The sequence below is a fragment of the Rhea americana genome, unplaced genomic scaffold, assembly GCF_003343005.1.
Source record: "Rhea americana isolate MKP2758 unplaced genomic scaffold, rheAme1 scaffold_66, whole genome shotgun sequence".
Lineage (NCBI taxonomy): Eukaryota > Metazoa > Chordata > Aves > Rheiformes > Rheidae > Rhea > Rhea americana.
The window spans coordinates 749,691-765,731 of record NW_028186823.1 but is presented as its reverse complement, the minus strand read 5'-3'; the positions used below and the strand labels follow the sequence as shown (position 1 = coordinate 765,731).

Below are 16,041 nucleotides of genomic sequence, written 5' to 3'. Positions count from 1 at the left end.
AAATGCCTGGGTGTTACATTCCATTAGTGGAAATACACAATGGTACCAGTGAACACAGGTGAACTTACACTCAACTTTTTCTGAAGTATCTTATGCACAAGCTTCCAACTTATCTCTACTATACATTTTAAAAAGTGACAATTATTCCATGTTAAAGCTGTTTTTGAAGAAAAAAAATCATTTTCTAGAGTATTTTCTCAAATGGTGTTATGTCTCCAGGAATAATTTACTCATTCATATGCATTACTCAAACCAAATGTTGTAAAYTGAASAGTATTTTTTTTTCCTCCTGAAACAAAGTTGATCTTTGTTATATATATACATACATATATACATACATACATATATATATGTATGTATGTATATGCATGTGTGTGTATGTGTGTATATATATATGTGTGTATATATATATATATATATATATAWAAAATCAGGAGTTCATGATTTTGAACAGTCTCTCCAAAGTGAATTAGGCTGTAAGAATGTCCATACTAGCTTAAATAAAAGGACTGCCTAGGCTGGTAACCTATTTCTGACAGTAGTGGATGACCTGGCAACGAATACAAGGGTAGCACTTGCATACAGAGATGCTTCCCTCTCTCCCACCTCTCTCTCAGATTCTACAGCTTTTGGACTATTGAGCAAGAGGTTGTTCAATATAACCACTGWGCAAGATGAATGATGTCTCCTTTTCTATTTACATATCCCAGATTTCTGCTATTGTAGGTAAAAATTTACAGCAGTCCACTTTCAAGCTATTCCAAAAGGTGTGGATAACTGACARCAATCACCAAACCAAACACTCTTTAGCTCAAAATTATTCCTTTCACTGACAATTACAAAACATTTTCTGAAGGTACACAGCTAAAAACTTCAGTTTTATCTGCCCATTAAGAAGTTTAATTATCCCAAATTAATCAAATGAATTAAAATACTACTACCGCCGTAATTGCTAGTGATAGGGAAGTTTACACATTACTTATGTTTGCATCAAATCCTGAGAGGATAATAAGAAATATCCCATCTACCACAGTGTAAGTGCTAAGAAAAAAAACAATAGTGTTTCTAGTAACAAAAGAAGAATCTTAAAGGTAAGTGGCATCACAATTCAGAAGTTTATATATATATATACACACACACACATACATAAAATAAAAAGTGTGTATGTGTGTGCATGCATATGTATGTGTGCATATGTGTGTGCACATACACACACACACACACACACATATGAAACAGCCTCACAACCTATACGGCAGGATTTAACTTGTTTAGACCTAAAGTAAATTGCATCTTGATGCAGCAACTGCTGTTGCTGCAAGGTTCTTCGGGCTGTAAAAAAGGTTACATAATCCAATTCGGCCAGAAAAGTCAGTCTCTGCTAACCTGTGATATTTGATTCATACATCTTCCACCGAGTCCCATATTCACCTTACAGACCTCTGATACAGTGCTACAGAATYGTTTCAAGAAAAAGATCCTACTCTCCCAAAAGATTTTCAGGAGCATGTCCTTATGACCAGGTGGACAAGTCAGTTTTTGTCCCCTTTGATGTTCCTAAAAACCTTTTTTCTTTGACAGCTGAGCTCCTCCAGATACCATTCACACCTAGCTACCAACACATAGAAACAGAAGTCAGTCAAGAATTTCTTGCTGAGGTTGCATTCTTAGTCTGCTGAGCTTCTCAAAAATCAGGCTATTCCCAAAGATCATGGAAGGCACTATCTAATATTTCTAATCCAATGACCCTGAATGCTGTAACAGTACAAAGGGAAAGTACCACAGCAAGCAGCTAGGCTCATGTATTCTCCCTGAATAACTGTTTCCCTTATAACTGTTACTGAGGACAGCAGATTGGGTTAAGCAAATCACTGGTCTAACACAGTGGGGAACTTCTGATGTTCTTATCCAGTATCAGTAAAGCARTACATTCCCCAGACTCTAATTGTGAATGACTTGTGATTTCTCAAAAAAAGACTCCTTCCTTTTATGAAATACAAAGCTGCTGCAGGAGGGGAGGGAAGCCTTTCAGTGATGGACTCTGGAGAAGAATAGGAAGGTTTCCTCCTGACCTCCTTCAGCTCATTATTGAAATACACTAGATGCACTTCTATTCTTCTGGTCACTAAAATAATTCAAAATAATTCAAAATTCTAAATATCTAAAATGAACTATTAAAAAAAATAAAAAGCTATACCCCATGGAAAGCTTACTCTACATTTTTGATTCATTATTGGGGACTGAATCCTCTTCATCACAAAAATAAAAGAAATCTTTCATAGACTTWGTAAGAAAGCAATAGACTTCTGTATGTAATACTTTCTTAACAGTAAATGTGTGCATTAGGAACATACTATCTTGGGCATATGAGTTACACTTCAAACACCAACTTTTAAAGGCTACAACCCCCAAAATTGCAAAAAATCCCCAAACCAAGAAAGTAATAATGGAAAATAAATATCTCTTTAGTGAATAAATTCCAATACTAAATACTTTAGTGACAGAAAGATTTGCTGTGTTAAATTCTGACTAAGACTACAATGCCTGCATATAAAACAAGGACAAGTTAGAAGAAATGTAAAACAATCAAGCTAACAGAAAGTCACTGTTTCTTCTCAGAATTAAGAATTAGTTGCTGACCGACACCTTCAGAAATTCTCCTGAAAGCAATGATGCGCAGAGATTAATTAAGGATAGCTTAGTGTGCTCATTTTATTTGTGATGCTATATATTAAAAACAAAGTTGGATTTTCAAACAGAGAAGCTGCAAGCCCAAAATAAAATATTTAACCACTGAAATTAATTTTAGAAATTCTAAAAGCAAAGAAACTTGGCCCCTGTTTTTTCCCAGTTTTACTTCAAAAACTATGCAATCATAAAAGATTCACCTTTCCAAATCTTACTGTCTAGACTCCACCATCTGTATTGGCTAGATCTCCATTGATGATAACAGGAACTTAGACACTTAACTCATACATAATGTAAAACACATTGGTGTGAAATGTCTCCGTAAGTATCTGTCCTACCAAACAATCAGTTTTATTGCTCAAAGGAGTTAGTTAAAATGGTATAGCTATTAAGGATCAAGTCTGTACTTGAATATTTTTTTTGTTTCAGGTGGTGTGGTGGGGAGAGGAGTTACAAATATACATGTGGATTGCTCTTTGATTTACCTGTCTCTACTGCCTTGTAGAACAGCTAAGCATGGATAGCAGTCTGAAGGAAACCTGTGGCTGTATCAGAAAAATTAATGTACTGACTTGTTTGCATGGCAAGTTCTTTCCAGCAGATGCAAATAAGCAACCCTTCTGCAGTTAATACGTGTTAATACAATTATTCAAGCAATACATAGTGCCTTCTCCTTCAAAGGTAGATCATGGTAGATTAGTCAGTTTCCTTTTGTAAAACAAGAGAATGTCACAGAGATAAGTCTATTAAGATTCCAATAAAATATCTGATGTATCATACTATATATAAAAATTATGAGCTAATAGAAGTTCTTCTGCAAACTGCAAAGAGAAATGCTTAAGTGAGTTCTTCTGAAATGGGATATTAGGGTAGAGCAATATCACTAATGGAGTTCCCCTGAACTGGGCCACAGGTCAATCTTAAGAGTATGCCAGTGTGATCCAACACTGCATAAAGTTAATAACTTTGTCAAAATTGAGGTTTACKAGAGCATCAGACAAGAAGCAAAAAATGACTCTGTCCTAAAAAATTTCACCCTACTTGTACAAGTAGCAAAGCACACCATCTGTCATACAGAAGCATAAACCAGATTACCATCACTTGCAAGTAACAACAAAGGAAAACGGTCATTTACCCAATCTATTGTGAGATGGCTGTGAATCACAAACATGACATTGCACAGAAGAATTATTAATACCGCTTTACAAGTATGATTAACACTTCACCTGGAGTGAATACTTCACCTATATACAATTTTGGTTACCTGTGTTCAAGAAAGTTGATCAAATAGATGGACAAACAGTTTCACAGACAACCAATAAGGAAAATCCAGGGGAAAAGGAGCCTATCTCAGGAGGGAGCCAGGAAAAAAAATAGCTGGTTGGCCCAACAAACTAAAGACATACAACTTTTATTTATAAATTGTAGTAGAGAAGATCTATTAAGCTGAAAAATAACACTGGATTACAAGCAAAATATACAAACTGGCAAAAATATACTTAACTGGAAATCAGAAAATAGTTCAAATCTCATTTTAGAAACAGCTTTCCCATAAGAGTAATTTTCACATATGGCATAATCACAGATGATATGACATAGCTGCTTGGAACTGCAGGTGACTGGAACATTGTGTGCTTCTGTTTTTTCCCCAATTACGCTAATTGTAAAAAGCGGCACAAAATTCTCCAAGTGTTTAGATACTTTTAGTTTTTGAGCTTGTCTATCAAATTGAAGTTTATAGCCTATGCCAAAACCTATAGGTTTGATTACATTACATTATAGCACAAGCACAGTGATTATCTGCAAATCTAAGAGTTCTATTGAAAATATTTTCTCAGGTAAGGTTGCACTAGTGTGGATGCACTATCATATAAATAGTCACAACATTTTAAACCGTTGCAGCTCTTGCAATTTTTCCAATTGCTAAAATATACTGATGCTACTGATGTATTAAAGTATACTGGCAACGATGGTCTAAAACAGCTACCTGAATGAGAAAACCACATTCGGATGACAATTAAGCCTCACACTCAGTTTAAAGACAAATATAAGCCATAGTAAATCTAGAGTTTTTGTACATAAAATACAATTTAAGAAAAGCTTTACAAAAAATACACTAAGAAAGCAGTTTAAAGGTAGTAATAACTATATGGAAAACTACAAAATCAGAGGCTTAACTAAAAATCTTTTTCTTACCTTTTCCAGGACTTAGATTTTGGTCTATAAACACCTTAAGCTCTCCATTGGCTTCAATTAGTCCAGCCTATTAAAGAAAGTAACTTTTATTAAATTTACAAATACTGACAGTCTTTTGTTGTTAAGGATGGAATGAATCATATTGTATCATCCTCAAAAAACTACCACTATGAAATCACACTGTTTATAGCATAAAATACGCCTTTTTTTAAATCTGTAGATCTTAGAAATACCATATTCTGAAAAAGCAAGGAGAAAATCCTTTCACTTTCACCTTGCTATTTTGTGTTCTAATCTAGGCTCTAATAGTACATGCATGTTGTTTTAAGAGATAGTTGAAAACTCTTCTAACAAGAGACAGACATCTGTGACTACACTTTTATCTGTGTAGATACTATTCACCCACTGCAGAAGCTAAACATTATAGTAAAAACAGTCATGGTCGTAGATAGAGGTTTAATCATTTTTTATAAGAAAAATGGCATTAAAAAAACAGCTTGAGTTTTCTACTTTTTTAAAATCAAAATTTAAATCTCTTAAATAAAAGASCTATAGGATTATATACAAATATATAAAGTAACCGCCATCCCTTGAGAAAGCTCACAATGGAAGTTACTCAAAAAATATTATTAATTTCTGGTAACTTGTAGGCCTCTTACAATCTTTAAAAGACAAGTGGCCTGCTATTAGTCAACAGCAAGGCTTTCCCCTTAAAAATCAACCTTGAGCCCTGCTTAAAATCTGCCCTGTGAGACAGAAGTTTTGCAAGACGTGGCAAAAGCCACTAGGGGATGCTATGCTGCTGCTATGATCTGGGTGTCTGACAATAATGATTTCTTAAGAAAGTTAGTTAAGAATTACNAAAAAAAAAAAAAAAAAAAAAAAAAAAAAAAAAAAAAAAAAAAAAAAAAAAGGAAACTTACTAAGCTCTTCTCTCTTCAGTGAAAGGGGAGAGGAGAAAAAAAACAGCTGAGTATTGAAAGCAAGCTGAGAAGTACACAGAAGAAGAACTCTGCTAAAGAAATCATAAAGAGCAATGGCCTATAAAGACATGGCAGAGAGGAGGACCTGGTGGCACAGAGAAATCATAACCAAAGAAAGAGAGAAAGGAAATAATGGGTAAAAATTAAGAGCTTGTGGCATTTCTGTCTTCCATTACTTTGGGTGGAAAAATGGGAGAATGTAATAGCTCTGTTTTAATAAGACTACGAGTACATACAACTTGCCAATATAAAAACATTACTTACTCTCCACCTTGCCCACAGTAGGGATTTAAAGGCTAATTAAACAAATGACATTAAACAAATGATAGTTCCACTGGCCTCTTCTCAGCCATCTGAGCTTTTATAAGCCTAACTCTTCATTGCATTTACCACACAATTCAGAAGTGCAGCACACAGTATCATCCTATTAGCTGGCAAACASTTTCAAAGAAAGCAAGCACTCATCAACATGAAACCAGTATTGTAGAYAAATGTGTTACTAGAGCTCCATTCTACAGCAATATGATATTCCAGAATACTGGAACAGAGTGTACTATATGAATATATTTTTTGCTAAGTATTACATTATACCTATACTACCTCAATTTCACAAGAGTGTTAAACCACACAGGAAGTGCAGTCTCATTGTCATATATTTTTTAAATGCAATGCTTCAGTTTCTATTCAGCAGCAGAAAAAATAGGCTTATCCTCTAGGATTCCTGCCAACTCTTTTCCATAAGAATCAAAAACATACCAATAAGAATGAAAAGATAATAATGTCTTGAGTTTGCAATTTGTGGACTATCAGAAAAATGGCTATTTCATTCTGTAATGTGTCTTTCATTTCAAAGTGCATGAATGTAATAACTTTGATTTATTAAATTCATGCATCAGTTTAATATGCAAAAAGGAAATGTGCATCAAGTTCACATGTAAGTTATAGTGATAATCCCAACAAACACTGAAGCTGTGAGCATTATTCGGCAAGTTCAGGTAAGCATCAAATGCAAATAGATGTTTCAGTAATTAATTCAGTAATTAACAAAACAGGTAATTCAATAATCATTTATAGGTATCTTATTTTGCAATTTTTTTCTTAACTAGCATGATCTCCAATAAAACGTTTTCTAAAAAAATTATTATTCTTTCAKCACTCAAGTGACTACCTCAACTATAACATCAAATCATCTGAAGAGCTTTAGTTTTTCTTCTTCATAATCTGCAGTGAGTAAAATTACTCAAAACAATATACAACTCTAGAAAAACAAAGAACCTAGCCCAACACTACAAAGGATCAGGTTAGTGCTGTATGCCATGATCCACCCTTTTGTGTAACTTGATTTATGTAAGCCACAGACAAACCAAAGAACATTCAGGAAAAATACTGTATTTCACTCAACAATAGAATGCAACTTAAAAAAAAATATATCAGAGAACAACAATAATAGAACAATAAGAACAACCTTCACAGAAACCAGGCAACTCACAAAGACTACAGAAGTTATAGTTCTGCCACCATCCATACCAATGCCTTGCAAGAAGGCTCAGTTTCAGCAGTTAAAAATTCAACTCATTCATGAGAGAGCACGCCTACAAAAAACTCAAGGAAAACTGGAAGAATACTATCAAATCCTATAGAAAATAGCATCTCCAGCTGCTATTATTCCTAACAAAAATTAATTTCTGTTGAAAATTCTGTTACTCCAGCCCCAGTATCTTTACAATTTTGGGTACTTTGATTATGATTATGGTTATGATGATAGTGGAGTCTCTTCAAAGTTACATGTAAGCTTTAGACAGAGATACTGTATCTTGAATTAAAAAGCAGAGTTTCCATTCCACATGAAATTCTGGTATCTGTTCTAAAATGGAGCTACTAAGAAAATCCCTTAGTATATATTTCAAAGAAATTTCCACTATTTTTCAAGGCACATTCTTTTGGAGGAAAGACCAGGATTATTCCTCCAAGCTCAAATGAAAGAAAGAAAATAGGACCTAGAGGGAAATGTGACCATAGCTCCCATTAGGTATAATCACATAGTACACACACACACACACAGTACACACTCTTCAATTCCCTCCTCCCCCAATAGAAAAGTAATCTTCCCAGAAGAAGGGTTTAAACTTGAATAAAATTCTGTTCTATGATGGGGAAACACACTCAGTTTTCAGGCCTCACCTACCAATTTTTATTAAAGTATTGTGATTTTTTCACCTGATAATGTAATTTCTTCATATTCTCTCTTTCCTGATGATCTTCTCATGAGCCTCAATTTCAGGATGCATTACTTCCTTTGATGATAATGTCAAGGCTGCTTCAAATAATATCACGTCCTTAACATTTGATTTTGAACATCTGAATCAGCTTTATCAACTGACCGCAACTTCACAATTTAGAGCTGTTTTTTCTTCAGAGAGACATGTTGGCTATGTATGCTTCYGTATGGCTGTATAAAATAACCCTACTCTCCTAAATGGGTAATAACAGATAAAGGAAAAGACATCTTTTTACCCTTTCTCCTTTCTGCATTTCAACAAAATGGACAATGATTTTTTAAAAAAGAAGAAAAAAATGCTTTTCACACTCAACACAGCATCTAAGCTATAGTAACTTAAGGCCTAAATATAGATCTTGATCTTCCTTCCATAGATCGGACGGAGAAGGTTTAAAAACCCTTGGATAAATTAAGTTTGAGAACTGCAGCTGAAGAACTCATGCTGCAGTCATTACCCTAGCCCACCACTTAGGCTCTGTTTTATTAGATCTTTCAGCACTCCTAGGGAAAAGAATTTGACTGACAGGATAAACTATCAAAAATTCAACTATGTTAGCTTTGGCCTCCTATGAGATCACCACCAGTCATAAGGACTGAAAAGTCTGTTTTTGTTTTGAAATAAAAGCTGAAAAACTACAAGTGGTCTCAGCCTGACAGTCAATTCGGAAATACCTGTTTGCTGGTATTAACCACAGAATCACAGAATGGTTGAGGTTGGAAGGGACCTCTGGAGATCATCTAGGCCAACCACCTGCTCAAGGAGGGTCACCTAAGCGCATGTTAGACAGGGTTGCATCTAGGCGTGTTTTGAAGATCTCCAGAGAAGGAGACTCCACAACATTTCTGGATAACCTGTGCCAGGGCTCTGTCACTCACAGTAAAGAGGTTCTTCCTTATATTCAGGTGGAATTAATGTGCAGAGTCCTGCACTTAGAGGGAAATAACTCCATGCACCAGTACATAGCTGGGGGCTGACCTGCTGGACAGCAGCTCTGCAGAGAAAGACCTGGGAGTGAGTGCTGGTGGATGTCAGATTGACCATGAGCCAGCAATGTGCCCTCGTGGCCAGGAAGGCCACTGGTATCCTGGGTTGCATTAGGAAGAGTGTTGCCAGCAGGCCAAGGGAGGTGATCCTGCCCTTCTACCCCAGCCCTGGGGAGGCCTCATCTCGAGTCCTGTGTCTAGTTCTGGGCTCCCCAGGACGAGAGAGACATGGACCTACTGGAGAGAGTCCAGCGTAGGGCTACAAAGATGATCAGAGGGCTGGAGCACCTGCCCTGTGAAGAGTGGCTGCGAGAGCTGGGCCTGTTTAGCCTGGAGATGAGAAGACTGAGGGGGGATCTTATCAATGCATATTAGTACCTGAAGGGAGGGTGTCAAGGGGACAGGGACAAACTCTTTTCAGTTGGCCCGTGTGACAGGATAAGAAGCAATGGGCACAAATTGAATGACAGAAAGTTCCACCTGAATATAAGGAAGAATTTCTTTATTGTGGGAGTGACATCGCACTGGAAGAGGTTGCCCAGAGAGGTTGTGGAGTCTCCTTCTCTGGAGATATTCAAAACACACCCAGATGCTTGAGCAGGGAGGTTGGACTAGATGATCTCCAGAGGTCCCTTCCAACCGTATCCATTCTGTGATTCACAGCTTTGACACCTACACTCCAATAAATGTGTCATATTGCACAAAGTGGAGACAGTTTTGTACACACATACAAAGCTTCATTAGCAGGGTCCATAGCTCATGGAGTTAATCTCAAAGTTACCTAGGGGGAGAGGACTGAAAAAACATGGAGACAACAAGAAAAAGAGAGAGAAAAGGGAAAAGTTTCCTCAGTGGTCAGTGCTGAAGGGAAGTGAGAGAGTCCACACATAAGTATCATCCTCTGGAACTTCCTGTGCTTCAGTTTGTACCCATTGCCTCTTGTCCTGTTGGACAGCACCACTGAAAAGAGTCCAGCCCCAACTAAAGTTAATTTTAAACAAACTTTACTAAAAATACAGAAAATTTCATTTGCTATAAAAAAAAATCCCTTATTGCAGACTGTCATAGAACAATTTATTATCTTGCTCATAAGCTAATTTCTGTTATCCTTAGTTATGCACTAGAAATTCAACATCCTTACAAGGAAAGTATCATCTCTTCCTCAACTTTCCAGACTTACAGCTCCATTTCTTAACAAAAGCTGGCATAGAATTATTCACTAAATCTTCATATTAAATAGAAAAGATGGAAGCTGAAATTGGATTCACAAAGAACCCATGAAAAGCGTGACCAAGTGTAGAAATTTGGCTAAAGTAAGACTTAACAAGTACACATGCTATGTCTATCAGATTTAAGCTGAGAGGCAGATCTCCACACTCCTCTGGGATAAGCAAACATGGGGAACAGAAGACGGCTTTTTTTTGCCATGAAAATATCTCTTCTATCTAGCTTCTAGATAATGAGTTCATTATATTCCTTGAGAAAGAGCTTGAGGAAGAAGGAAAAAAAGTTGGAAGAAACAGAGGTATTTGCTAAAAGGTATTTAATTGAATAGAAACATTCAGTTGTTAACTGATTAAATCCACCAGAATGAGGCACAGGACCGGGATTGACAACAAAACAAGAAAACTGCGTGCCCAATACATAGTGCTGCTTAAAGAATGGGAGTCAGAACGGGACAGACAGAAAAACAAGTAGGGAATATTGGGATTGGTGGGGAAAGAAATCAGCTCTGAAATGAGTCAGAAAAATCACATGGAAGATGACAGATGAGGAATTGAGGCAGAGAAACTGGGAGTCATTGAAACAGAGGAAAAAGAACTGATGAGAACTTAAGAGAGTTTTAATTGGACAAGGAGATCAGATCCTTGTATGGAGATGGGAAGAACATGGAAATTGGCAAGAATACAATCTACTCTAAATTAAACTAGGACAGACAAGGTAAATAAAATGAGACTAGATTGAGAATATTAATCAGGTAAGGAGTATTAAAGATAGAACCAGGAAGTGGGAAAATTGGAAAGAAAAAGTATTTCCACTACAGTACATTCCCTCCCAGAGTCTGTCAAGGAAGGAAGACGCCTCTGCTGTCTGCACGCATTTGCAAAGCCAACTAGCAAAAACACACACACCTCATGAGAACTGCACCTTAACTTGATCCATAGAGAATGACAGTCCCTAGGAGTCTACCTTTTAAGAACAGGCAATAAATGTAAAGGCCCTATCACATGCAATTTTATTATGTGCTGTTTCATGGACAATGCTTTTTTGTTTTGTTCTTTTTGTCTGTTTGCCTCATTTTCTTATCAGGAAGCTACAAAAAAATAAAACAGAAAATCAGTACTGCTACAAAGTAGAAAAAATGCTTGTAAGTGTTAGAAATAAGGCTGCTTAAACAACCCTAWTTTTTCTTCCACACCTATCCATACACATGATGTCATCGCTAACAAAATGATCACACACTATTTTTTTCCATTGGACTCTCATCTCATTCAGGGACCAGAGCAAATATGCTCTGAGAATGAATCACCATATAAATGCAGGAGCCTGTTTTTATGGGACACCCAATTCATTTTTTAAACAGAAATTAAAAGGCAATTAAGGAATAGGTTGAAGAATGCAGTAAAGGAAAGGAGGATCTTAAATTTAAAATATTTGAACTGCATTCTGCAAATTAAGTAGTGAGAACTATGCCCTACTGTATAAACTAATCTAAAAGAATGCTTAAAGTTAGGTTACAGGAGTCTGATTCTGCAAAACTTTCAGATGCGTTATTTGCTGTCTGTGCTTCCTTTGCCTGTTCCCAAAACAGGGATCAGCCTCAATTCACAGCGGCATTGTGAAGATTAATGCACTTGTCAAGCACTCTGCAATGAGCTATTCCATAGAAATAAGCTTCCCCAAAAGTAAATTGAACTATAAGCATGTTAGCTAACAGAACAAAGTCAAAACATTAGGCATTTTTTAAAAGATCTAGATCACACAGAAAACTGTGAAGATTTAAACTAAATGTAGAATTGTACATCAGTTAGGCACCGTCAATCTTTGCTCTGCCTATAGGCTCTACTGCTAATGCACGTACATCAGACATTGAGTACATACAAAATGACAACTGTGATCTTTTTGGAGTATGTCAAGACCATTACCTTTTTTGAGTTTTTTTCCTAAGCAATGTACCTAGAATTCAGCAAAGATCACATGAAAAACTGACTTTGAAGATGAATCAAATAGYGGTCCAGTTTTTGTAGCCACACAGATTCACAAACACTATAGGAGTTAAATTCATTGTATCTGATTGTTTCTTACAAATACCAGTCTTTCGCAATAATTAAACTCCAACTGATATCATTCCTTTACACTTTGAAGTTGACATTTCCCAAAACTAACTGCAAAGATACAGGAAGGAAGCAATTTTGGTCATATTCACCTTAGAAATCTCATACTCAAAATCATTGGCTTGCCACTTCTACTAGCTGAACTAATCAGAAAGAAAGAAAGAAAGAAAGAAAGAAAGAAAGAAAGAAAGAAAAAGTGTGTCCTGGATTAAATAATCATGCAAACAAACAAGCCATTTCCACAACTAGCTTATGATCTTAGATTTGACATTAGTAGACTATTGTTTTTTTCTACCAAATCTTCAGAGCAGTTTGAATTCTACTGTGGTTCAGATGCTGTAGAACAACAAATAATATTAAACACGATTCATTTCAAAGTCATCTGCCTCACTAAACTCCTCATCAGTATATTAAAAGGCTACAGGAGCCCACAAATTTTATTTTCAAGTAAATCTGTAACTACTAACGCAATACTCTGACACACAGCAAATGTAGAGTAATGCAACACAAGTAGCTGACAACATTTTGGTGGCATACGGACCATTTTCAACCTTTAAAATCAAGTTGTCCACTATCAGCCTGAGAACAACTTAACAGAATAGTTAGCAAGGATTGGCCCACTTTTCCTCCCACTAGGTCTAACCAGCCACAGTAGATCACCACTGAGTTATATTCAGTCAAGCAAATATAAWCACTAAAATAAGTGATATGTTAAGATCACTACTGTAACTGAACTATTAAAAGCTAGTATTTTGTTTATCATTTTAAGTTGTCAGAAAGCAATGCATTTACTCAGTAAAACTACAGATATATATCTATAAACACCCACTACCATAAAGTAAAATATACAATAGCTATAGGAATTAAATATATATAGGCTATAGAAAAAGACTTAAATTACATATGAAATTAGCAAGGTGACAGGTAACTTTCAAGTTGCTATTTTCTGTGTCTTTTAAATATAAACCAATACAGAAAAAAAAAGACACACACTTTCACTGCAGTATTTACAATGTAAAAAGGAGAGCTTTAAGACTATTTTCCTTCTGCCTCCTTCTAAAAAACGTATYTAAGAAAATTTTAACCTGTGAAATCCAAGACTGACATACTTTTTCCAGAAGATTTAACTTCATATTATTTGATCTTCAGTTCATAAACTTTGGAACACATGAAGAATGGCTAAAATCAAATAAAAATAATTCAAGCTACTTAAAAGTCACTGAGCTAAAATGATATCAGAAAAGGTGAATGAAACACTTGAGCTCCACTAAGGATTCAACTTTTCTAGTCTGTCTCATTGAATCTCCTAGTACATAATGAAAAAATACACAAAAAAGTGATATTTTAAAAAGTTTGAAAAATGTTCCTGAAGACCTTTCAATACTATCTAACCATTAAAAGTGCATCATGTAAAGAAGTTCCCWAACGCATCTTTATCTTGCTTCCATTAGTATCTCTTTTTACCAAATTTAACCCCTTAAGATCATAAAGACTTGCCCAAGCTTGATACAAATGCACCATATGAAAGCTATCAAAAGTACAACTTTGGGGATGTGTTGGTTAAATTTACTGTACAGTAGCACAGATCTACTAAATTTGGGGAAAGAAAGAGACCTACCAAACATGTAAGGGTGCTGTACAAAATTAGTTTGCTGTTTTCCGTTTGCAAGTATTTTGTGCAATAARTTGGATGAAGACATGTATCCAAATGTCTTCTGATTACTCAATTAAAATAAAACAAACAAACAACTTCAATCCCTACATCTTTAGATCTCTTAAACAGTAACATTAGATCAGATGCTGAACTTTGTGCAGGGAGAACTTCTTACATGATGTCTTCAGAATTTACAAATGCACACAGGGCTCCCTTTGCAAATTTAGATGCAGAAGACATATATAGTATTGAACAACATAAATGAAAGCACCATGAAATACTGAGAAGATAGCTTAAGATTTATTACAGTCATGCAAGCTAGAGATCAAGAGAAAAATCAGTCATAAACTAATTCAAGAAAAAGATGATAGTAAAATAAAACATGAAATTTGAAAGAAAGAAATAAATCTCATTTTAGAACCAGAGGTTCCAAAATTGATGTCACTATAGGCAATCTATGAAAAAGTAGAATGTATGAACTTTCTGATGAAGAGCTCTCAGTAAAGATATCCTGAGTTTGGGTGACATTTTGAAGGCTAACAATGGTGCATCAGTCCAAATCATCTGTGAAATACCAAATAAGTTTTCAGCTCCAAATTCTTCATGACAAAATTCTTTTCTATAACTGGAAGCAGTCCATGTGATAATGGTGAACAATCATAAACAACTGCTGCTACATAAAGAAACTATTATATACGCAATATTTTAGAACAGAAGGAATCTTACTTATTCTTTTTGCCTAGCCCCTTTTTTCCCCAGAACTCACTGTATTACCACAGATTGGACTATCTTCTCTAACAGTTCCAGCTCCTGAAAGTGACTCCTAACTCTTCTCTTCTACTTAAGAATGGGTCTCAAAGCAAAGAGCCACAAGCTTCTCTTTATGGCTGCTTTAGAGGCCTCTACAGTTCATCTGCAAGAGAAATAACTGAAAGGAGAACCAGAATCATGCCACAAGTCTGATCTTCAGCTACAGTTTAAAAATTGTTAAAATTAGCAGAGGAGGGTATATTAACCATTGATACTGGAAGTATTTACCTTCCTAATTTTCATAAAATTTTAATAGCTAACTGAACATAAAACTGACCAGCAGCTAGTCCTTAGTCTCATACTGAGAGTTTGAAGACAAAAAAACACAACRGGTTACCTAATTTACTTTCTTGCTAGAGTAATTCCTGCTTCTTCTATCAGCATTGCACCTTGCCTAGTTTTAAGTTTCCCAAGGACAGACACATCACTACTTCCCTCAAGGAACTGTAGCCCCTAACAAATTTTGTTATTTTATTTCATGAATTCAATGAGCAGCACAAGTCAGCTCTTACGGAGGACACTTATATTTGGCACCTCTGGTTCCTGCCTGGAAGGTGACAAAGCTGTAAGCAACGGGAGAGTCTATAGTGGAGTAGACTCAGCAGAATCTTAGAAAATAGCACTGATTATCAAGAAAGAGGAATGCTGACTAAACTGGAGTTTCTGGAGATTCTCTACGTGTGATTGACTAACTCTGTCTCAGACCAAGAGGCTTCGCACACATTGTGCTCACTATGCTCAGAGAAGACACGTACCGTGCAAATGTGCATGTTAAACAGTACCCAGCTCTACCAACCCTCACTGAACACAATCTGTTACTCAGTCTCTGATAGGCAATAGAATGATCCTGTYTCCAAGGTGAACACATTCTTCAGAACTGCAGTGTGTTCTCTCTCTTCCATGCACATTTCTACCAGTTTCTTTGAATCACAACCAAAGTAATCTTTCTAGTAACAAGCCCTTTTGAACTGAATGTGATATTCCACAGCCAATCTGCCTGCTTCACCACTCTATGCAATGCTCACACGCATAAAATGAGAAGTGACTATGCTCCTTACTGCTACCAGGTCACACTGGAAAATGTTTGCCTTCTCTCTCTCTCTCTCTCTCTCT

General features: G+C 36.0%; 1 protein-coding gene across 3 annotated transcripts in view; it reads right to left on the bottom strand.

Annotated features, from left to right (window-relative positions):
* The window catches only part of TFDP1 (transcription factor Dp-1), a 46,883-nt gene that overhangs the window by 26,050 nt on the left and 4,792 nt on the right, over window positions 1–16,041 (bottom strand). For all 3 annotated transcript variants that reach the window (XM_085320796.1, XM_085320799.1, XM_085320797.1), the window contains exon 3: window positions 4,885–4,951. In XM_085320796.1, the coding sequence (XP_085176922.1) occupies window positions 4,885–4,951 (67 nt within the window). The remainder of the gene's footprint in view (window positions 1–4,884; window positions 4,952–16,041) is intronic.